The 25,689-nt window shown below is 43.9% G+C and overlaps 1 protein-coding gene across 2 annotated transcripts in view; it reads left to right on the top strand.

Moving 5' to 3' along the window:
* Positions 1-19,558, top strand: part of jak1 (Janus kinase 1) — a 75,215-nt gene extending 55,657 nt beyond the window's left edge. For both annotated transcript variants that reach the window (XM_046300220.1, XM_046300221.1), the window contains 10 exons: positions 582-717; positions 2,180-2,331; positions 2,509-2,659; positions 4,849-4,937; positions 5,163-5,355; positions 5,469-5,593; positions 7,407-7,579; positions 7,739-7,856; positions 9,550-9,660; positions 17,682-19,558. In XM_046300220.1, coding sequence (XP_046156176.1) covers positions 582-717; positions 2,180-2,331; positions 2,509-2,659; positions 4,849-4,937; positions 5,163-5,355; positions 5,469-5,593; positions 7,407-7,579; positions 7,739-7,856; positions 9,550-9,660; positions 17,682-17,789 — 1,356 coding nt within the window. In that variant the 3' untranslated portion in view covers positions 17,790-19,558. The remainder of the gene's footprint in view (positions 1-581; positions 718-2,179; positions 2,332-2,508; positions 2,660-4,848; positions 4,938-5,162; positions 5,356-5,468; positions 5,594-7,406; positions 7,580-7,738; positions 7,857-9,549; positions 9,661-17,681) is intronic.
* Positions 19,559-25,689: the final 6,131 nt, after the last annotated feature.

The following is a 25,689-nucleotide window of genomic DNA, read 5'->3' as shown; positions in this document are numbered from 1 at the left end:
GAAGAAAAACACCATGAAGCCAACGGTGGCTTTAAAAAAGTTAGAGTAGAATGGCTGTGATAGGAGGAAACTGAGGATGGATCCACAACATTGTAGTTACTTCACAATACTAACCTGCATGACAAAGTGAAAAGAAGGAAGCCTGAACAGAATAAAACTATTCCAAAACATGCTTCCTGTTTGCAATAAGGCACTAAAGTAAAACTGTAAAGAAAATGTCAAAGAAATGTCCTGAATACAAAGCGTTGTGTTTGGGGGTAAATCCAACACAACACATCACTGAGTAACACTCTTCATATTTTCAAGCATGATGGTGGCTGCATTAGGTTATGGATATGCTTGTCATTGGCAAGGATAATAAGCGGAATGGAGCTAAGCACAGGGAAAATCAGAGAGGAAAATCTGTTTTCCAACAGACATTGGGAGACAATTTCACCTTTCAGCAGGACAATAACCTAAAACACAAGCCAAGTATACACTGGAGTTGCTTACCAAGGTAACATTAAATGTTTCTGAGTGGCTTAGTTTTGACAATCCAGGTGTGCAAAGCTCTGAGAGACTATCTCTCTCTGTCTCTGTAGGAGGATAAGAAGCTAGTGCATGGCTTTGTGTGTACCAAGAACATCCTGCTGGCCAGAGACGGAGTGGACAGTGAGGGAGGACCCTTCATCAAGCTCAGCGACCCCGGCATACCCATCACTGTGTTGACCAGAGAGGGTAAGACTTCACTGAATCATGCACATTGAGTGCAAGACAACCATCATGTTCCATTTCGATTTGTGGTGTTATCCAGAGCAACGTATCTTAAAGGACAAGGGCCCAATTTGAGATTGTAGAAATTATGTTGAAATTATGTTGAGTTCTGAAAGGTTTGTGGCCCAGGAGAATGTTTTTGGGAACAAGACTATACAAATGCACAGCTCACATTCCATTTTCCCCCCTTTGGCATATTTATGTTTGGTAAACATTTACTGTGTCTGTAAGGCTGAGTGAAGACAGTTAAACAGACCAAACAGTGTTAATGTCCACTGGGACCACTGGATCTGACAGATGGGGACACTCTCCCTCCCTCTCTCTGTTACTGGCATGGCAGGGCTGTGGATTCCTGTCAGCTGGAAGTGACGTGAGGGCTTGTGGGAAGAACTTGGAGACAGTCAGAGAGAGAGAGGGGGTTTGAGATGGACAGTCAGAGAGAGAGAGGGGGTTCGAGATGGACAGTCAGAGAGAGAGGGGGTTAGAGATGGAGACAGTCAGAGAGAGAGGGGGTTAGAGATGGAGACAGTCAGAGAGAGAGAGGGGGTTAGAGATGGACAGTCAGAGAGAGAGAGAGGGGTTAGAGATGGACAGTCAGAGAGAGAGAGGGGGTTAGAGATGGACAGTCAGAGAGAGAGGGGGTTAGAGATGGACAGTCAGAGAGAGAGAGGGGTTAGAGATGGAGACAGTCAGAGAGAGGGGGGTTAGAGATGGAGACAGTCAGAGAGAGGGGGTTAGAGATGGACAGTCAGAGAGAGGGGGGTTAGAGATGGACAGTCAGAGAGAGAGGGGGTTAGAGATGGACAGTCAGAGAGAGAGGGGGTTAGAGAGAGAGAGAGGGGGTTAGAAATGGAGATAGTAAGAGAGAGAGGGTTAGAGATGGAGACAGTCAGAGGAGGGGGTTAGAGATGGAGACAGTCAGAGAGGGGGTTAGAGATGGAGACAGTCAGAGAGGGGGTTAGAGATGGAGACAGTCAGAGAGAGGGTTAGAGATGGAGACAGTCAGAGAGGGGGTTAGATATGGAGACAGTCAGCAAGGCGGTTAGAGATGGAGACAGTCAGAGAGCCTCATGGAGAGGCTCTGCCTCATTATACAGTAAAGGTGTCAGTGAGGAAAGACAGGACTACCGACATATTAAAAATGACAAATTCCTTCCCCAAACAGATGAGGGTTCATTATTGTGTGTTCACTATAATAGTGTTTTGGTTTCTGCACCGCATGTGACTGTTTGTTTGTGTTATGACTAAATTTTGTTGTGTGTGTGTGTGTGTGTGTGTGTGTGTGTGTGTGTGTGTGTGTGTGTGTGTGTGTGTGTGTGTGTGTGTGTGTGTGTGTGTGTGTGTGTGTGTGTGTGTGTGTGTGTGTGTGTGTGTGTGTGTGTGTGTGTGTGTGTGTGTGTGTGTGTGTGTGTGTGTCAACCTGCAGAGTGTGTGGACCGGATCCCTTGGATTGCTCCAGAGTGTGTGAAGGACTCTGCCAACCTGAGTGTAGCAGCTGATAAATGGGGATTCGGCACAACACTGTGGGAGATCTGCTATGACGGAGAAGTGCCCCTTAAAGACAAGAAACTCACAGAGGTACATACTGTATACACACACACCTTAATCCACTTTATCCTACACCCTCACACATCTCTATGCCATGTATTGCCAGTTTGGACACAAAGTATCAGATACCCTTAAGCTACTCTCTCTCTCTCTTTCCCCACTCCCTCCCTCTCACCCCCACCTCCCTCTCTCTCTCTCCCTGAGCAGAAAGAAAGGTTCTATGCAGCAGAGTGTCAGCTAGCTACTCCAGACTGCAAAGAGCTGGCTGAACTGATGACCCATTGTATGACCTTCGACCCCCGTAAACGCCCGTTCTTCAGGGCCATCGTCAGAGACATTGACACCCTTGAGGAACAGAGTACGTGTGTGTGTGTCAGTGAGCAGTAGCAGTGCATGGGTAAAATCACTGGGGAAGTGAAAAAAAAACATGCTGACTCACCCTACTTGTAGAGAAACACCAATGACAACCTCCTTTCATGTTGCCGAAACATTTAGCTTTTGTTGTCCTAAGATATCTGGCTAAAATGCTTGCTAGCTATCCTAACTTCCTTTCATTACATGGCAACGATTCGCTAGGCCAGCTAGTTAACATTAGTCTAAATAACTAGCTAGCTACATTGAACTTCCATCCTCTCAGGCCAGGGGCACAATTATGGTTGGATCATTGGCCAGAATGAAGTAAAACCAAATCCCTATCTCCATCCATGGCTAATTGAAGAAAGGGACAATTGTCATTAGCTAGCTAGCCACCGGAGGACCACAACACAAGGAGATGCAACAATTATATATTTTTTTGTAAATTACGTTCTGCTTTTGGTGTGAAGCCGAATCCAAACTGGCTTCCCTTGACACTTGTTTTTGGTGCGCCAGGACCATTCACAGTTAACCTCACTCAGTTTAGCTCAACGCTGATTGGCTAATGTTATTTGAAAAATTTAATCAAGGGAGGCCAAATGCTCGCTGGCTTCTCTTGCATTCAATGCTACGGGTTACAACGATGTCATTCTCTTTTTGCCCAGACAGCATCAGATAGATGGCCTACATGTACTGAGAGAGGGCCGCTGTTGTGTTCGCTCGGATGCTTTCTCCAGTGAGATACATTCAGCCTCTTTCGAATTGAAGGAAAATTATGAAACACAGAGAGACGGCAGTTGTTTCTCAGCACTAGCTAGAGAGAGAGATTGCAAGAGTGTGTGTATGAGTGTTGTGGAGTTAACTGGGTTCACGCTCCACAGCTCCCCCTTAACTGGGCCCCATGGATATAAATCTTCCCTAAATACTCCCACACGGTGGCTAGAATGAGGTACTGCCGTCATGTCGCAGTTAGACATCATCATACTGGTGCTGTTGCTTTGCTGAATAAACCCACTGGGTATGTTGTCAGTGTGTAACATTGTGTAACAGTGTGTATGTTGTCAGTGTGTAACAGTGTGTATGTTGTCAGTGTGTAACTGAGTGTGTGTATGTTGTCAGCATCTGGGTTGTCAGTGTGTAACAGTGTGTCTGTTGTCAGTGTGTAACTGAGTGTGTGTATGTTGTCAGCGTGTGGGTTGTCAGTGTGTAACAGTGTGTCTGTTGTCAGTGTGTAACTGAGTGTGTGTATGTTGTCAGCATCTGGGTTGTCAGTGTGTAACAGTGTGTCTGTTGTCAGTGTGTAACTGAGTGTGTGTATGTTGTCAGCGTGTGGGTTGTCAGTGTGTAACAGTGTGTCTGTTGTCAGTGTGTAACTGAGTGTGTGTATGTTGTCAGCATCTGGGTTGTCAGTGTGTATGTTGTCAGTGTGTAACTGAGTGTGTGTATGTTGTCAGCGTCTGGGTTGTCAGTGTGTATGTTGTCAGTGTGCAACAATGTGTGTGTATGTTGTCAGTGTGTAACTGAGTGTGTATGTTGTCAGCGTCTGGTTTGTCAGTGTGTATGTTGTCAGTGTGTAACTGAGTGTGTGTATGTTGTCAGCGTCTGGGTTGTCAGTGTGTATGTTGTCAGTGTGCAACAATGTGTGTGTATGTTGTCAGTGTGTAACTGAGTGTGTGTATGTTGTCAGCGTGTGGGTTGTCAGTGTGCAACAATGTCTGTGTATGTTGTCAGTGTGTATGTTGTCAGCGTGTGGGTTGTCAGTGTGTATGTTGTCAGTGTGCAACAATGTGTGTGTATGTTGTCAGTGTGTAACTGAGTGTGTGTATGTTGTCAGCGTGTGGGTTGTCAGTGTGTAACAGTGTGTATGTTGTCAGTGTGCAACAATGTGTGTGTATGTTGTCAGCGTCTGGGTTGTCAGTGTGCAACAGTGTGTATGTTGTCAGCGTGTGGGTTGTCAGTGTGTAACAGTGTGTATGTTGTCAGTGTGCAACAATGTGTGTGTATGTTGTCAGCGTCTGGGTTGTCAGTGTGCAACAGTGTGTATGTTGTCAGTGTGCAACAATGTGTGTGTATGTTGTCAGCGTGTGGGTTGTCAGTGTGCAACAGTGTGTATGTTGTCAGTGTGCAACAATGTGTGTGTATGTTGTCAGCGTGTGGGTTGTCAGTGTGTAACAGTGTGTATCCCTCTATTAGACCCCTCTATCAAGCCTGTACCCACTCTGGAGGTCGACCCCACTGTGTTCAAGAAGAGGTTCCTCAAGAAGATTCGAGATTTAGGAGAGGTAACACACGTGTGTGTTTGACCATGCCAGAGACCGTGTGCATATGCAAGTAACGTTAATGTTTGTCAGTATTATGTGATATGAATATTCTCTGTGTGTGTGTGTGTGTGTGTGTGTGTGTGTGTGTGTGTGTGTGTGTGTGTGTGTGTGTGTGTGTGTGTGTGTGTGTGTGTGTGTGTGTGTGTGTGTGTGTGTGTGTGTGTGTGTGTGTGTGTGTGTGTGTAGGGTCACTTTGGCAAGGTGGAGCTGTGTCGGTATGACCCCAGAGGGGACCGGACAGGGGAGCTGGTTGCAGTGAAGAGTTTAAAGCCAGAGAACAGAGAGGAACAGAGCAGCAACCTATGGTGTGAGATAGGAATCCTTAAAGAACTTTACCACCACAACATTGTCAAGTACAAAGGCATCTGTCAGGAGGAGGGTGAGCAGAGTATACGCAAGCATGCACACACATGTATACACCCGCACACACCTACCTACTGAACACACACCTTCTGCTTTGCCTCACTCCATCCTCTATCTGTATGTGTGCAGGAGGCAGAGCCATCAAGTTGATCATGGAGTACCTGCCTGCTGGCAGTCTGAAGGAGTACCTCCCTCGCAACAAAAGCCAGACCAGCCTGAAGACTCTGCTTAGTTACGCTGTCCAGATCTGTCAGGTACTTTAATACTAGCACCGCTACCTAACATACCCCTAACACTAGTTCCGCTGCCTAACATGCCCCTAACACTAGCACCGCTACCTAACATACCCCTAACACTAGCACCGCTACCTAACATACCCCTAACACTAGTTCCGCTGCCTAACATACCCCTAACACTAGCACCGCTACCTAACATACCCCTAACACTAGTTCCGCTGCCTAACATACCCCTAACACTAGCACCGCTACCTAACATACCCCTAACACTAGCACCGCTACCTAACATACTTCTAACACTAGCACCGCCACCTAACATACCCCTAACACTAGCACCGCTACCTAACATACCCCTAACACTAGCTCCGCTGCCTAACATACCCCTAACACTAGCACCGCTACCTAACATACCCCTAACACTAGCACCGCCACCTAACATACCCCTAACACTAGCACCGCCGCCTAACATACCCCTAACACTAGCACCGCCGCCTAACATACCCCTAACACTAGCACCGCTACCTAACATACTTCTAACACTAGCACCGCCACCTAACATACCTCTAACACTAGCACCGCTACCTAACATACTTCTAACACTAGCACCGCCACCTAACATACCCCTAACACTAGCACCGCTGCCTAACATACCCCCTAACACTAGCACCGCTGCCTAACATACCCCTAACACTAGCACCGCTACCTAACATACTTCTAACACTAGCACCGCCACCTAACATACCCCTAACACTAGCACCGCTGCCTAACATACCCCCTAACACTAGCACCGCTGCCTAACATACCCCCTAACACTAGCACCGCTGCCTAACATACCCCCTAACACTAGCACCGCTGCCTAACATACCCCTAACACTAGCACCGCTGCCTAACATACCCCCTAACACTAGCACCGCTGCCTAACATACCCCCTAACACTAGCACCGCTGCCTAACATACCCTAACACTAGCACCGCTGCCTAACATACCCCCTAACACTAGCACCGCTGCCTAACATACCCCTAACACTAGCACCGCTGCCTAACATACCCCTAACACTAGCACCGCTGCCTAACATACCCCTAACACTAGCACCGCTACCTAACATACCCCTAACACTAGCACCGCTACCTAACATACCCCTAACACTAGCACCGCTACCTAACATACCCCCTAACACTAGCACCGCTACCTAACATACCCCCTAACACTAGCACCGCTGCCTAACATACCCCTAACACTAGCACCGCTACCTAACATACCCCTAACACACCCCTAACACTAGCACCGCTACCTAACATACCCCTAACATACCCCTAACACTAGCACCGCTGCCTAACATACCCCTAACACTCGCACCGCTGCCCAACATACCCCTAACACTAGCACCGCTACCTAACATACCCCTAACACTAGCACCGCTACCTAACATACCCCTAACACTAGCACCGCTACCTAACATACCCCTAACACTAGCACCGCTACCTAACATACCCCTAACACTAGCACCGCTACCTAACATACCCCTAACACTAGCACCGCTACCTAACATACCCCTAACACTAGCACCGCTACCTAACATGCCCCTAACACTAGCACCGCTACCTAACATGCCCCTAACACTAGCACCGCTGCCTAACATACCCCTAACTCTGACCATTAACCCTGGTTGAACAGATCCCTAGACCTGACAGTGTTATAGATATGTGGTGGGAACGTTATGGAAAAATGTTGGGACCATTATGCCGCCGGTGTTATGGGAATATTATTGGGATATATATATTTTTTTGGATAGGATAAATTCCAACCATCTCTGTGTCTCCCCTCTGTCCAGGGAATGGACTATCTGGGATCTCGGAATTACATCCACCGGGATCTGGCGGCCCGGAACGTTCTGGTGGAGAACGAGAGCACGGTGAAGATCGGAGATTTTGGACTGACCAAGAGCATCAAGGACAACGAGGGATATTACACGGTCAAAGATGACCTGGACAGCCCTGTGTTCTGGTGAGGGAGGGAGGGAGAGAGAGAAAATAAGACAGTGTAGTACAGAGAGGGGAAGAGATATGAGAGGGAAAGGAAAAAAGCTGCTCTTTGAAAATGATAATGACTTCATTTTGAATTTGTATTGACATGCGTGTCCTCTCTCCTGTCCGCCTATGCCAGGTATGCCCCAGAGTGTCTGGTCCACTGTAAGTTCTACCTGGCCTCTGATGTCTGGTCCTTCGGTGTCACCATGTATGAACTACTCACCTACTGTGACTCTGCCATCAGCCCCATGACGGTCAGTACACACACAGGCCTGACAGCACTGCACAGCACGGTCTCCTGATTGAGGCAGATGGCGCCAGTCAATGCCCAGGGTGACTCTGCCCACTCCCGCCAGCCCGTGCCATAATACACACACACGTGCAACTCCCTGATTGCTCAGACGAACTATCACAATATGTCCTCCCTCATCCACATCAAGTAGCCATGATTAGTACATATCCATTGGGTCTTATTGATACCCTTTACCACCCCGTTCAATTTACAGTAAAGTAACAAGTAGTCTCATCTGATCTGACTTAATATCAATTAGCTATTACTGTCTTAATACTTCAGAAAGTATTTACAGCCCTTGTCTTGTTCTATATTTTGTTGCGTTACAACCTGAATTTGACACACACAATACCACATAATGTCAAGTTGGACTAATATATTTTTAGAAATGTTTACAAATTAATACAAAATTGAGTCCGTAAGTATTCAACCTCTTTGTTATGGCAAGCCTAAAGTTCAGGAGTAAAAATGTGCTTAACAAGTAACATAAGTTGCATGGACTCACTCTGTGTGCAATAATAGTGTTTAACATAATTTTGGAATGAGTACCTCATCTCTGTACCCCACACATACAATTATTTGTAAGGTCCCTTAGTCGAGCAGTGAATTTCAAACACAGATTCAATCACAAAGACCAAGGAGGTTTTCCAATGGCTCGCAAAGAAGGCGACATTGAATATCCCTTTGAGCATGATGAAGTTGTTAATTACACTTTGGATGGTGTATTAATACACCCAGTCACTACAAAGATACAGGTGTCCTTCTCAGTTGCCGGAGAGGAAGGAGACCGCTCAGTCATTTCACCATGAGGCCAATGATGACTTTAAAACTGAGGATGGATCAACAGTATTGTAGTTACTCCACAATACTAACCTAAATGACAGAGTGAAAAGAAGGAATCCTGTACAGAATAAATATATTCCAAAACATGCATCCTGTTTGCAACAAAGCTGGGATCGGAGGGAAGTAAAACTGCAAAAAATGTGGCAAAGAAATTAAAAATATGTCCTGAATTCAAAGTGTTGTGTTGTTGGATTTGTCCAAAACATCACTGAGTACCACTCTTTATATTTGACTGGTGACTGCATTAGGTTATGGATAGGCTGTCTAGCAATAATCAGCAACAAACTTGACAAAGCTTGAAGAATTTAAAATAATAATGTGCAAATATTTTACAATCCAGATGTGCAAACCTCTTAGACATACCCAGAAAAACTCACAGCCCAAGGTGATTCTAACATGTATTGACTCAGGGGGTTGAATACTTATCTGAAGAAGATATATTACTGTTTTATTTTTCCTAAATGTTTTATAAATGTTAGACATTTTCTTCCACTTTGACATTAGTTTTTTGTATAGATCATTGTCAAAACAACAACAACTAAATCCATTGTAATCACACCTTGTAACACAACAAAAGTGTGAATACTTTCTGAAGGCATTGTATGTTTTTTTTTCAGACTGTTTTGAAATCGATTATTGAATGTTAAATGTAGTGTAGAGGTAAGGTTTGATGACTAATGTCTTCTGAATGTTGGTGACAACAATACAACTAAGTCACTCCAGTCCTCACTGGATAGATTTCAGGGGTCATTTCATTCCGTCTCCATGGTGACTTATCTCTGCTCTCCCCTCCCCCCGACCTGTCCCCACAGGTGTTCTTGAAGATGATTGGTCCCACTCAGGGTCAGATGACTGTGACGCGATTGGTCAAGGCGCTGGAGGAGGGAAAGAGGCTGCCCCGCCCTGAGAGCTGTCCTGGAACGGTAGGATCTACATACCTACCTGCCTACCAACATGCCTGCCTGTTCAGAGTCACCCCATCACGCACAACATGCTCTCTCTCTTTAAACTCTTTCTCCACCATAAAGAGGAATCCTCAATAGGTCACTCAAATCACCATCCTATGAGATCATTTATTAAGCTAGAAAAGTGCCTTTTGATATATATTTTTTATTCACCTACAGGGTTTTTTACATTGATTATAATAAATTAATAATCCTAGAAATGTCATGTCGAGAATTCATTTGCATCTGCCTGTGGGCCTTGTCCGTCTGGCAGGTGTATGAAATATTTTCTTTAACTAACGTTAGTTATGATAACAATTAATATTTCTCATGCATGTAAACATGGTAGCTGTTCAATAGACAATTTTCCAAGTGAAATTTGCTCTCATTCAGTGCTGTATTGTCCCGCCTGAGAAAAATGTATACAGTTACAAGTTTTTTGATGTTGTGACTATTGTAATCGGCTCTAAGGCAAGTGGGCTCAGACAACAAAAACGGTCATTTTTTCGTATCAAAGGTTTGTCTGTAGATTTTATAAGTTTAGCCCCTACTCTTGCAATTACATTACCCCCCAGATTTGACTCCAAATCCAATATGGCTGCCACATTAGAATTAAACTGTGGTTTAATCAGCTGTATAAGTACACTACCCGTCAAAAGTTTTAGAACACCTACTCATTCAAGGGTTTTTCTTTAGTTGTACTATTTTCTACAATATAGAATGATAGTGAAGACATCAAAGCTATGAAATAACACATATGGAATCATGTAGTAACCAAAAAAGCCTTGACAGCTTTGTACACTCTTGGCATTCTCTCAACCAGCTTCATGAGGTAGTCACCTGGAATGCATTTCAATTAACAGGTGTGCCTTGTTAATTTGTGGAATTTATTTTCTTCTTAATGTGTTTGAGCCAATCAGTTGTGTTGTGACAAGGTAGGGGTGGTATACAGAAGATCACACTATTTGGTAAAAGACCAAGTCCATATTATGGCAAGAACAGATCAATTAAGCAAAGAGAAACAACAGTCCATCATTACTTTATGACAATCCCGAAAATGTCAAGAACTTTGAAAGTTTCTTCAAGTGCAGTCGGAAAAACCACCAAGCACTATGATTAAAATGGCTCTCATGAGGACCACCACGGGAAAGGAAGACCCAGAGTTACATCTGCTGCAGAGGATAAGTTCAGGTAACAGACACATCTCAACATCAACTTTTCAGAGGGGACTGTGTGAAATCAGGCCTTCGTGGTCGAATTGCTGCAAAGAAACCACTACTAAAGGACACCAATAAGAAGAAGAGACTTGCTTGGGCCAAGAAACATGAGCAATGGACTTTAGACCGGTGGAAATTTGTCCTTTGGTCTGGAGTCTAAATGGGAGATTTTTGGTTCCAACCGCCGTGTCTTTGTGAGATGTGATGTGGGTGAACATGTGTATTCCCCACCATAAAGCATAGAGGAGGAGGTGTTATTGTGTTGGGGTGCTTTGCTGGTGACACTGTCTGATTTATTTAGAATTCAAGGCGCACTTAACCAGCATGGCTACCACAGCATTCTGCAGCGTTATGCCATCGCATCTGGTTTGGACATAGTGGGACTATGATTTGTTTTTCAACAGGACATTGACCCAACACACCTCTAGGCTGTGTAAGGGCTATTTTACCAAGAAGGAGAGTGATTGAGTGCTGCATCAGATGACCTGGCCCCCACAATCACCCGACCTTAACCAAATTGAGATGGTTTGGGATGAGTCTGTCCACAGAGTGTAGGAAAAGCAGCAAACAAGTGCTCAGCATATGTGGGAACTCCTTCAAGACTGTTGGAAAAGAATTCCAGGTGAAGCTGGTTGAGAGCATGCCAAGAGTGTGCAAAGCTGTCATCAAGGCAAAGGCTGGCTATTTTGAAGAATGTCAAATTATAAAATATATTGTTTAACACTTTTTGGTTACTACATGATTCCATATGTGTTATTTCATAGTTTTGATGTCTTCACTATTATTCTGCAATGTAGAAAATAGTAAAATAAAGAAAAAGCCTTGAATGAGTAGGTGTTCTAAAACTTTTTACCGGTAGTCTACATGTTTTAAATAAACCATTTCTGATACCCACCATATACACTCAAACACCTTTGTCTGGATATAGAAAAGGCAGCAGATTGCGTTTACACCGGCAGCCCAATTCTGCTCTTTTTTTCACTATATGGTCTTTTGACTAATCAGATCAGCTCTAAAAAAATCTCATATGATTGGTCAAAAGACCAATTACTGAAAAAAATATAGGTTTGGGCGGTCTGTGTAAAAGCAGCCTTAGAGGATCAATGAGTCAACTGGGAGGCTCCAACGAAAGGAAAAAAAATTCAACCATGGACTTTGACACCCTCTCACTAGCTTTATAACTTTCCCCCACTGTGCTATAACTTACACCTCCAGGATTGGGCTCTTAAGTCACATCCTAATCATTTAGATGTGAGCTTTGATTCATTGCTAGTCCAATATGTCTGCCTGAATCCAACAAGACCTGGTGCTTCACTACATTGGTGATGCACATTGGGATGTTCTGGTGCACTCTTATCTTGTTTGGGTTGAGATGGCACATTACTTCTTCCAGACAATAATGTCCCCCTTCCTGGCTGTCTGCCCTGGAGTTGCTGTACATGTTAATTTGGGGACATTATGGTGCATGGGGTAGATGCAACCACACATGATGACAAGCTACAATAAACCAACTCAACCTGACACTCATTGACAAGAAACTCCAACTTCACATCATAGGAGGAATTGCATCTCTCCAATGTCAATGCCATCTTGAATGTGGAGGCTGCTGAGGGGTGGACGGCTCATAATAATGGCCGGAACGGAGCAAAATCAAACACATGGGAACCATGTATTTTTATACCATTCCAATAATTCCGCTCCAGCCGTTACCACGAGCCTGTTCTCCCCAATTAAGATACCAACCTCCTGTACTTGAATCTTCCAGAACTGTTCTTGATAGGCCCACTCCACCATCAGTCCTCCCCTCAGGCAGTTACTAGATACAGAGACACCATGGAACTGGACTGCCACATATCAGGAGGCCATTCAACAGCCAAAATGCCGTCTGGAAATTGATGGCTTGCATTTTCCTCATATGTACCTATTTGGCTACCAACCATGCCTGGCCAACCCGTGTGACACCTGAACTGGACTCATGTGAAGGATGTGCTTTCGTGGTGTGGTGACTAATGCATTGGCCTGGGAAACTGCAGTAACCCCAACATGCCTATAAGGACATATGCCATTTATGGCTGTATATGATCATTTATGGTGGCTGGGAATTGACAGTGACATAGTGATCTTTGTGCACCATGCTTGATCGGCTCTACCTCCTCTGAAACCCTTTTACTGTCCATCAAACCCCACAACCAACTCTTCTTAGTCATAGTCTATGACCTAGCTACACTCTAACCAACCTCTGAGTAACCTGAGGTCCCCCTCGCAGGTTCTGTCACTCTCCACATATCCTGCTGGGTGGGCCCCAATCCGGAATCAATGCCAACCACACAAAGTTAATATCGTCCAAATTATAATCCTACCTGACATCCAAAGGAAAATAAAGAAATATGACTTTGACACATTCAACCCACAGGCCAATTAGGCGTTGGAAGGAACTCTAGACTGTTTGTGACAGCCCTTTCTTCACAAGCAGACAACCAACCATTCCACTACTGGGGTATCCCCAGCATCATTCAGCCTGGGCTAACATTACAGTTTGGTATACAAGCTGCATCTTTTGACTGCCTATAGCAAACTGTAGAAATGGAAACGGATCACCCCACAGCCCCATTACCCCGCCAGTCATACAGGAAGGATACTACCATTATCACTGCAGCTTGCCCAGAATGACCAGTTAGCTGTGCCACAGAACTACAACCACTACTGGCTACTGGTCAGGCCCCAGAACTACAACCACTACTGGCTACTGGTCAGGCCCCAGAACTACAACCACTACTGGCTACTGGTCAGGCCCCAGAACTACAACCACTACTGGCTACTGGTCAGGCCACAGAACTACAACCACTACTGGCTACTGGTCAGGCCACAGAACTACAACCACTACTGGCTACTGGTCAGGCCACAGAACTACAACCACTACTGGCTACTGGTCAGGCCACAGAACTACAACCACTACTGGCTACTGGTCAGGCCACAGAACTACAACCACTACTGGCTACTGGTCAGGCCACAGAACTACAACCACTATTGGCTACTGGTCAGGCCACAGAACTACAACCACTACTGGCTACTGGTCAGGCCACAGAACTACAACCACTATTGGCTACTGGTCAGGCCACAGAACTACAACCACTACTGGCTACTGGTCAGGCCACAGAACTACAACCACTACTGGCTACTGGTCAGGCCACAGAACTACAACCACTACTGGCTACTGGTCAGGCCACAGAACTACAACCACTACTGGCTACTGGTCAGGCCACAGAACTACAACCACTATTGGCTACTGGTCAGGCCACAGAACTACAACCACTACTGGCTACTGGTCAGGCCACAGAACTACACCCACTACTGGCTACTGGTCAGGCCACAGAACTACACCCACTACTGGCTACTGGTCAGGCCACAGAACTACACCCACTACTGGCTACTGGTCAGGCCACAGAACTACAACCACTACTGGCTACTGGTCAGGCCCCAGAACTACAACCACTACTGGTCAGGCCACAGAACTACAACCACTACTGGTCAGGCCACAGAACTACAACCACTACTGGCTACTGGTCAGGCCACAGAACTACAACCACTATTGGCTACTGGTCAGGCCACAGAACTACACCCACTACTGGTCAAGCCACAGAACTACAACCACTACTGGCTACTGGTCAGGCCACAGAACTACAACTACTATTGGCTACTGGTCAGGCCACAGAACTACACCCACTATATATATAATAATAATATATGCCATTTAGCAGACGCTTTTATCCAAAGCGACTTACAGTCATGTGTGCATACATTCTACGTATGGGTGGTGGTCAGGCCACAGAACTACAACCACTATTGGCTACTGGTCAGGCCACAGAACTACACCCACTACTGGCTACTGGTCAGGCCACAGAACTACACCCACTACTGGCTACTGGTCAGGCCACAGAACTACAACCACTACTGGTCAGGCCCCAGAACTACAACCACTACTGGTCAGGCCCCAGAACTACAACGCTACTGGCTACTTTGTCTCCTCACCCTGTTAGGACACAATGATGTCCTGGTCACCTTCAAAAGACTTTGAATCAACCTTCAACACTTAGTTTTAGTGGGGAAAAGAGGGCTGTACATATACACTACTAGAGTAGCTGACTGTTGTATTATGGTTGCTCTCCTATAACTTGGTTATGCTACTGTAGTGCTTGTGTCGTGAAAACCTTATTATATTTAGTGGAATTGCCCATTATTGATATGCTGTCTGTGAATGAGATTTGAACACAATTTGAAAAACTAGTTGGCTTCGACTATTCCAACACAACAGAGGCATGGCAATGCCACTCATAGTGCTAGAAATACCAAGAGCCTTATGAAACTATTTTAATGACAGAATAACACAATCAAAATGAACTAGGGCTACTTATATGCTGGCTAAGGTGTTTGTGTAATCATGTTGGCCATATTGGATTCAGAACACAGGAGGTTGGTGGCACCTTAATTGGGGAGGACGGGCTCAGGGTATTGGCTGGAACGGAATAAGTGGAAAGGTATCAAACACATGGTTTCCATTATTATGAGCTGACCTCCCATCAGCAGCCTCCACTGATTCCGAATAAAATGTATACAAACCAACAGTCTTTATATGCATGACTATTGTACACAATAAAAATATATACTAAAATACTCAATTCATATTTACAGGTGATTTTAACCTCCTTTAAATGTTATTATGGCAGCCATATTTGATTTTGGATTCCATATTGGATTTGAGACTAAATATAATCAGTGATTGCCTCTGACTTAATTGCAAGAATTGGAGCTAAAAATACAAAATCCTTTACGTTATCTTGGACGGGTGGTGCCCCGATCCAAAAATTCTAGAAAGTGATGTCATGGATTTGGAAGCTTCTGATAGGCTAATTGACATATTTTAAGTCAATTGGAGGTGAACCTGTGGATGTATTTCAAGGCCTACCTTCAAACTCAGTGCCTCTTTGCTTGACATTATGGGAAAATCAAAAGAAATCAGTCAAGACTTCAGAAAAAAAATTGTAGACCTCCACAAGTCTGGTTCATTCTTGGGAGCAATTTCCAAACGCCTGAAGGTACCACGTTCAAACAATAGTACGCGAGTATAAACACCATGGGACTACACAGCAGTCATACTGCTCAGAAAGGAGATGCATTTTGTCTCCTAGAGATGAACATACTTTGGTGCGAAAAGTGCAAATCAATCCCAGAACAACAGCAAAGGACCTTGTGAAGATGCTGGATGAAACTGGTACAAAAGTATCTACGGTTGAGGTCGGAAGTTTACATACACCTTATCCAAATACATTTAAACTCAGTTTTTCACAATTCCTGACATTTATTCCAAGTAAAAATGAAAACAAATCCTATATCGACATAACCTGAAAGGCCGCTCAGCAAGGAAGAAGCCACTGCCTCAAAACCGCCATAAAAAAGCCAGACTACGTTTTGCAACTGCACATGGGGACAAAGATCGTACTTTTTGGAGAAATGTCCTCTGGTCTGATGAAACAAATATAGAACTATTTGGCCATAATGATCATTGTTATGTTTGGAGGAAAAAGGGGGAGGCTTGCAAGTCGAAGAACACCATTCCAACCATGAAGCACGGGGGTGGCAGCATCATGTTGTGGGGGTGCTTTGCTGCAGGAGGGACTGGTGCACTTCACAAAATAGATAATCCCCCCCCCCCCCATGATTCTATGTGGATATATTGAGGCAACATCTCAAGACATCAGTCAGGAAGCTAAAGCTTGGTCGCAAATGGGTCTTCCAAATGGACAATGACCCCAAGCATACTTCCAAAGTTGTGGCAAAATGGCTTCAGGACAACAAAGTCAAGGTATTGGAGTGGCCATCACAAAGCCATGATCTCAATCCCATAGAAAATGTGTTGGCAGAACTGAAAAAGCGTGTGCGAGCAAGGAGGCCTACAAACCTGACTCAGTTACATCAGCTCTGTCAGGAGGAATGGGCCAAAATTCACCCAACTTATTATGGGAAGCTTGTAGAAGGCTACCTGAAACGGTTTACCCAAGTTTACAATTTAAAGGCAATGCTACCAAATACTAATTGAGTGTATGTAAACTTCTGACCAACTGGGAATGTGATGAAAGAAATAAAAGCTTAAATAAATCATTCTCTCTACTATTATTCTGACATTTCACATTCTTAAAATAAAGTGGTGATCCTAACTGACCTAAGACAGGGAATTGTTACTCTGATGAAATGGCAGGAATTGTGAAAAACTGAGTTTAAATGTATTTGGCTAAGGTGTATGTAAAACTTCCGACTTCAACTGTATGTAAATGTTATAGTTCAGTTTTACATTTTTTATAAATGTGAAACTAATTGTAAAAACGTGTTTTTGCTTTGTCATTATGGAGTATTGTGTGTAGTTTGAAGAGGCTGTAACGTAACAGCATGTGGAAAGAGTGAAGGGGTCAGAATACTTTCTAAATGCACTGACTACTTGTATTCTGAATTTGAGCAATACCATAGCTTGCAATATTGGGTTACATGAGCTTAGGTGCCCCTATCCCCCAGGCATTCTTCCTCACTGTTCAAGTTAAGGGTGTGTGTCACAATATCTAGCAATTTAACCACTTTTGCATAAAAACATTTTCACACAACCATCCATTTCATATATGGAAGACATGTTTGTGTTTTGTTATACCTCGGGTAGGGGTTTCTAGCCTAGTTGTCTAGTAGGTGTATGAAATAGTTTCTGTAACTCACGTTAGTTATAATTATGTTGTCTTGCAGGTGTATGAGCTGATGAGGAAGTGTTGGGAGAGCACCCCCGACAGGAGGATCACCTTCAAGAGCCTCATCGACGAGTTCACCCGCATGCTTGCCAACAACAGCCTGTAACCACAGCAAACACCCTCTACGCAAAGCCTTACCTACCACTGATACAATCCCAGAGGTCAAGGGTGAAAGGTTAAGGGTCACAGACTATGGTGACCTGGACCAAAAAAACAACAAAATCAGTGCTGCTGCAAGACACTTTCTTTCACGCAGTTTTTGACATCCTCTATATTTACACTTCTGTTTTTTCCCCGAGAGATATTATACTGGAGATATCAACTATAAGGATGAATATCATCAAATCAAATGTATTTATATAGCCCTTCTTACATCAGCTGATATCTCAGTGCTGTACAGAAACCTGGCCTAAAACCCCAAACAGCAAGCAATGCAGATGTAGAAGCATGAATACATACATAGCATATGCAATGAAATATGTGCGAACACGTAGCTTTGACCCCTTGCTGAATGTGACACTGAGCTGTGTACACCTCTGTCACCTGGGTCCCACCACTCAGTCTGACCTTTTCACCTTTTATCAAAATGTATCAGCTCTGCCATGTATGTGTGGACCTGTATCCTTATAATCAGTTCTAAAATGGAGAAAAGGGTTGAAGAAAAAGCGGGAGAGGCCCTTGATTGGACCTGTGCAAGATGGACTCTGGAAAAGGATTGCTACGGCCACTGTGAAGATGTCACAGTGACAAAGCCAACGACATGTTAGTGAACAGGATTCTAACCATGGACTGACTGCATGAGGCCACCTCCCTGTGAGTGGTGACAGATGTGTAGGATATAGGATACTGGTGAAATATCAAATCACATTTTATTCTGCACATTGTTCATAAACAACAGGTGTAGACTAACAGTGAAATGCTTACATTCGGGCTCTTCCCAACAATGCAGAGAGTAAAATAATAGAAAGGTAAAACAAGTAATAATAAATACACAATGAGCAATGATGTATGGGATATAGTATACTGTTAGCAGTGGGTTGGATTGGGATGAAGGATTCTGTTTACATTGAAGGGAGGAGGATGGGAAAGTAGTACCTGTGATGGACAATGGAGGGCAGTATAGCTTTACATAAACTTTACTGTAAACCGCTTGTATTTCAAAACAGCTTCTTAAGTACAGCCATAATGTGTATGTCCAATATTTCATGTCTTTATTTTAATATACAATATTGGGGGTGTGAGGACAGAAGGAAGGAGATGAAGAACAGAGCCTTAAAAAGGTGTTATTTGAGACAGTCTAAAAGGGTAAACCACAGAAAAATAATTAGCGGAACAGACATTGTTGTATAGCTCATGAAAAGCAATGCCAGTAAGGTCTACAGCACGTACAGCAGTGGAGGCTGGTGGGAGGAGCTATAGGAGGACGGGCACATTGTAATGGCTGGAATGGAGTAAATGGAACGGTATCAAACACTAAGATATGGAAACCACGTTTGACTCCGTTCCATTAATTCCATTGCGGCCATTACAATGAGCCCATCCTCCTATATCTCCTCCCACCAGCCTCCACTGACTTACAGGTATCTTTACCTTAGGCAAACACAGTTGAAAAGGGAAAATGTGATATTGAGAACATATGTAAAGAAGGTGCTGGACAGACAATGTGTGGATGAGATAGTCAATGCAAGAAGAAAACAACACAGAATAGTTTTTCAGTTTACAGTCCATGTTTATTCTGGAATGTAAAAGACCATTCTTTCTGCTCATAAAGAAGAGAAAACAAATACATTTGTCAGAGGAATAAGACAAAGAAATAATGACTCTCGGAAACATTTACATAAATACACAATTAAAATAAATAAAATCTAAAATGTATTTTTTTGCCTTCTGTGTCAAATTCCAAAGTGTCAAACGCAATATTAATTGTTGAAAACATATTTGTATATTACAGCAGTAAATATGCATGCTAAAATTCGATTGCATCTAGAAATAGCTTATTCACAGTAAAGCAATATCAACGTAGTTGTAATATAAAATATTGCAAAATCTACGGTAGAGATTTCATGTCAGAAAGAATCCACATACTTAAAAAAAAAAACCAGTAGAAAGCAAATAGCACACCCAATCTGGGTCTACAGTCATGGACAAAAGTTTTGAATGACACAAATATTAATTTTCACAAAGTCTGCTGCCTCAGTTTGTATGATGGAAATTTGCATATACTCCAGAATGTTATGAAGAGTGATCAGATGAATTGCAAAGTCCCTCTTGGGACTGGGGTAAAGTCATTTTCTCTGAATCCCCTTTCCAATTGTTTGGGGCATCCGGAAAAAAGACCATTCATGTTTGGGGTTGCTTCTCAGCTAAGGGAGTGGGATCACTCCCATGAATAAAGAATGGTATCAACACATCCTCCAAGAGCAACTTCTCCCAACCATTCAGGAACAATTTGGTGACGAACAATGCCTTTTCCAGCATGATGGAGCACCTTGCCATAAGGCAAAAGCGATAACTAAGTGGCTCGGGGAACAAAACATCAATATTTTGGGTCCATGGCTAGGAAACTCCCCAGACCTTAATCCCATTGAGAACTTGTGGTCAATCCTCAAGAGGTGGGTGGACAAACAAAACCCCACAAATTCTGACAAACTCCAAGCATTGATTATGCAAGAATGGGCTACCATCAGTCAGGCTGTCCCAGAAGTTAATTGACAGCATGCCAGGGCGGAATGCAGAGGTCTTGAAAAAGAAGGGTCAACACTGCAAATATTGACTCTCTGCATCAACTTAATGTAATTGTCAAGAAAAGGTTGACACACTGTAATTATACTTCAGTATTCCATAGTAACATCTGACAAAAATATCTAAAGACACTGAAGCAGCAAACTTTGTGGAAATTCATTTTTGTCATTCTCAAAACTTTTGGCCACGACTGTAAAGGCTTTAAAATATTCTGTTCAGTCGTAAACACTTCAGTATTGCAAAGCTCTCTCTCTCACACACACACACACACACACACACACACACACACACACACACACACACACACACACACACACACACACACACACACACACACACACACACACACGCACGCACGCACACACGCGGTTCAGTACCCTAGGCACAGGCTCACTCTTCGTGCTCACCCAGTGTAGTACCAACATTTTTGTGTCAACGCAGCCTACAGACAGACACATCAAACTAGCTGATTCTCCTACAACACTGACCGTGTACCTTGTTTCCAATGAATATAACAATACACCTAGATGTCAACATGCAAAGATGGGCACAACTGTTATACAGTACCAGTCGAAAGTTTGGACACACCTACTCAATGTTTTTTTTGTTTTTTTTAACTGTTTTCTACATTGTAGAATAATTATCAAATAATGCATAAGGAATCATGTAGTAACCAAAATAGTGTTAAACTAATCAAAATATAGTGGGGCCAAAAAGTATTTAGTCAGCCACCAAGTTCTTCCACTTAAAAAGATGAGAGGCCTGTAATTTTCATCATAGGTACACTTCAACTATGACAGACAAAATGAGAAATATATTTATATATATATATAATATATATATATATATATAGATTCTTCAAAGTAGCCACCCTTTGCCTTGATAACAGCTTTGCACACTCTTGGCATTCTCTCAACCAGCTTCACCTGGAATGCTTTTCCAACAGTCTTGAAGGAGTTCCCACATATGCTGAGCACTTGTTGGCTGGTTTTCCTTCACTCTGCGGTCCAACTCATCCCAAACCATCCCAATTGGGTTGAGGTCGGGTGATTGTGGAGGCCAGGTCAACTGATGCAGCACTCCATCACTCTCCTTCTTGGTCAAATATCCTGTACACAGCCTGGAGGTGTGTTGGCTTATTGTCCTGTTGAAAAACAGATGATAGTCCCACTAAGCGCAAACCAGATGGGATGGCTTTTCGCTGCAGAATACTGTGGTAGCCATGCTGGTTAAGTGTTCCTTGAATTTTAAATAAATCAGTGATACCAGCAAAGCACGCCCACACCATCACATCTCCTCCATGCTTCACTGTGGGAACCACACTTACGGAGATCATCCGTTCACCTATTCTGCGTCTGACAAAGTCACAGCGGTTGAAAACAAAATTCTCAAATTTGCACTAATCAGACCAAAGGACAGATTTCCACCGGTCCAAGGTCCATTGCTCGTGTTTCTTGGCCCAAGCAAGTCTCTTCTTCTTTTTGGTGTCCTTTAGTAGTGGTTTCTTTGCAGCGATTTGACCATGAAGGCTTGATTCACGCAGTCTCCTCTGAACAGTTGATGTTGATGTGTCTGTTACTTGAACTCTGTGAAGCATTTATTTGGGCTGCAGTCTGAGGCTGGTAACTCTAATGAACTTATCCTCTGCAGCAGATGTAACTCTAGGTCTTCCTTTCCTGTGGCCGTCCACATGAGAGCCAGTTTTATCATAGCACTTGATGGTTTTTGCGACTGTACTTGAAGACACTTTCAAAGTCCTTGACATTTTCTGGATTGACTGACCTTCATGTCTTAAAGTAATGATGGACTGTCATTTCTCTTTGCTTATTTGAGCTGTTCTTACCATAATATGGACTTGGTCTTTTACCAAATAGGGCCATCTTCTGTATACCACCCCTACCTTGTCACAACTCAACTGATTGTCTCAAATGCATTCATTTGTGGCATTTATTTCCTTCTTAACTTTTAACAAGGCACACCTTGTTAATTGAAATCCATTCCAGGTGACTACCTCATGAAGCTAGTTGAGAGAATGCCAAGAGTGTGAAAAGCTGTTATTAAATGCAAAGGGTGGCTACAGTAAAGAATCTCAAATATAAAATACATGTTGATTTGTTTAACACTTTTTTGGTTACTACATGATACAATTTGTGTTATTTCATAGTCGTGATGTCATCACTATTATAAAAAATAAAGAAAAACCCTTGAATGAGTAGGTGTGTCTAAACTTTTGATTGTTCCTTTAGATGGGAAAGCCCTTAACCCTTCAACCTCTGGTCAGGTCACTGGTTAAAGCAAAACTAAAAGCACTCTGACCCTTGAGGCCAATTCCACTGCTGATTCTCATTCTCCCCTTTAACCAGGGCTTGCTTTAAAACATGTAACATCAACACTATACACCGAGTGTACAAAACACTGCTCTTTCAATCAGTGTAGATGAAGGGGAGGAGACAGGAGTTTTAAGCTTTGCTACAGTTGAGACATGGATTGTGTATGTGTGCCATTCAGAGGGTGACTGGGCAAAACCAAAATATTTAAGTGTCTTTGAACTGATTATGGTAGTAGGTGCCTGGCACAAGTTTTATTGTGTCAAAAAACATGTGTATCAAGTATGGTCCACTACCCAAAACATCCAGCCAATTTGACACAACTGTGGGAAGCATTGGAGTCAACATGGGCCATTATCCCTGTGGAACGCTTTCAACACCTTGTAGAGTCCTGTTCTGAGGGAGGGGGGGTGCAAGTCATTATTAGGAAGGTGTTCCTAATGTCTGGTATACTCAGTGTACATGCAATACTAAAGGGAACACTTCTAAGAGGAGACAGAGAGATGTCATGCAGAGGTAATGAGGTATCTGTGCTGACTATCATCATAATATTATATGGTAACAGACCTGGAGCATACCATAAGAGACCTCCGCTAAATGCACGCACACACGTGTGCACACAGAGACAGGGAAAAAAAGACGCATCAAAATGGAATCCAAATTAATAAACAGACTGTGCTAGCAGCTGGAGCTGTTTTTCTCTCTGTCCCTCTCTTTCTCGCTCTCCCACTCTCCTCTCTTTCTCTCCCACTCTCCTCTCTTTCTCTCTCCCACTCCTTTCTCTCGCTCTCCCACTCTCCTCTCTCTCTCTCCCACTCCTCTTTCTCTCCCACTCTCCTCTCTTTCTCTCTCTCCCACTCCTCTCTCTCTCTCTCTCTCTCTCTCTCTCTCTCTCTCTCTCTCTCTACTCTCTCTCCTTTCTCTCTCCCACTCCTCTCTTTCTCTACTCTCTCTCCTCTTTCTCTCCCACTCTCCTCTTTCTCTCTCCCACTCTCCCACTCCTCTCTCGCTCTCCCACTCTCCCCTCTTTCTCTCTCCCACTCCTCTCTTTCTCTACTCTCTCTCCCACTCTCCTCTCTTTCTCTCTCCCACTCTCCCACTCCTCTCTCTCGCTCTCCCACTCTCCCCTCTTTCTCTCTCCCACTCTCCCCTCTTTCTCTCTCCCACTCCTCTTTCTCTACTCTCTCTCCTCTTCCTCTCTCCCACTCCTCTCTTTCTCTACTCTCTCTCCCACTCTCCCCTCTTTCTCTCTCCCACTCCTCTCTTTCTCTACTCTCTCTCCCACTCTCCTCTCTTTCTCTCTCCCACTCTCCCACTCCTCTCTCTCGCTCTCCCACTCTCCCCTCTTTCTCTCTCCCACTCTCCCCTCTTTCTCTCTCCCACTCCTCTTTCTCTACTCTCTCTCCTCTTCCTCTCTCCCACTCCTCTCTTTCTCTACTCTCTCTCCCACTCTCCTCTCTTTCTCTCTCTCCCACTCCTCTCTTTCTCTACTACATACAGTACACTGAATTCCTATAAAAACATATGGACCTGCTATTAGGCAAAGAAGGAATATGAGCAGGTCAGAAAACACACAGGCACAGCTCTGCATAGCACTGTGGCACACCCGGTAATGGCTTAGAGAAAAAAGGCTAATTAAATCACCAGAGGGCCATTAAAACAACACAGACTGGCTTAAAGTGCCTGACTACAGACAGACATTATGACCTGCCTGGGTCTGCCTTTTACAGACACTGACTGAGACAGCTTCCTACAGTCTCTCTCTCTCTCTCTCTCTCTCTCTCTCTCTGTCTGTCTGTCTGTCTGTCTGTCTGTCTGTCTGTCTGTCTGTCTGTCTGTCTGTCTGTCTGTCTGTCTGTCTGTCTGTCTGTCTGTCTGTCTGTCTGTCTGTCTGTCTGTCTGTCTGTCTGTCTGTTCTCTCTCTTTCTATGTCTCTCCTCTCTCTCTCTCTCTCTCTCTCTCTCTCTCTCTCTCTCTCTCTCTCTCTCTCTCTCTCTCTCTCTCTCTCTCTCTCTCTCTCTCACACCACACACACACACACAGAAATAAAGAAGCTACACACACTTCTAAGCATTGCCTTTTAAAGATGTGGTTGAAGCTAGCAATCAACTGGCTGGAAAAGCCAAGTCCAACATACACACACACACACACAGTACAAGTAAAAGTATGTCTCTAAGCCAGTGTAACACAGCACTGAAAGGGTTTGAAATATGTTACAGCTTTGCCCGTTAAGAGCATGATATAGGACACCACTAAAAACATCAGTACTTCAAGTCACATGACACAGGAGAACGCCGCTAATTCAACTCAGAGTGGAGGATGAAAACGGATAGATTAGAGAGAGATTAGGGATCAGATAGAAAAGGAGAGGAAGAAAGATGGAGAAATTAACTGACAGTTTGATTGTAGCACACTACACATTGAGCGGCAATGCCCTTGCATGCCCTCATGTTGGCATTGTGATATTAATTGGTACAGTAGCTGTTGTTATTGCCTGGGTCTAAGGCTGAAGACCTGTGCCAGTACTTAACATGGTGCTAAAGCACTCATCCCATGACCTTCGTACCTCTAAACCCCCCCGTCAGTCCACAAAGGTTGGGGTTCAGTGCTTTTTCACTGTATCACAGGGGTAGTAGGCAAGCCTGGTCCTGAAGTGCCGCAGGCACGTTTTTTGATGTAAACGACCTGCAAGACCAGGTGTGTTTAATTTAGTCAATCACTGAACTGATCAATTAGCTCAGTTGGTCAGGTGTGGTGCCTAGTTGGAATAAAATCCTACAATACCTTTAGCACTCCAGGAACAGGGTTGCCTACCCCTGCTGTACCACGTGAATCTCAAGGTGATTCATTTAAATTCGATTCATGGCTTGATGAAAATTGACAGTCATCTTTTACTTTCTGAATTGACTGAATCAAAATGAAAATTACTCTGAGATA

This window comes from Oncorhynchus gorbuscha, linkage group LG15 (assembly GCF_021184085.1).
Source record: "Oncorhynchus gorbuscha isolate QuinsamMale2020 ecotype Even-year linkage group LG15, OgorEven_v1.0, whole genome shotgun sequence".
NCBI lineage: Eukaryota > Metazoa > Chordata > Actinopteri > Salmoniformes > Salmonidae > Oncorhynchus > Oncorhynchus gorbuscha.
The sequence above is the reverse complement of the archived record's forward strand: the minus strand, read 5'-3'. Positions and strand labels throughout refer to the sequence as shown.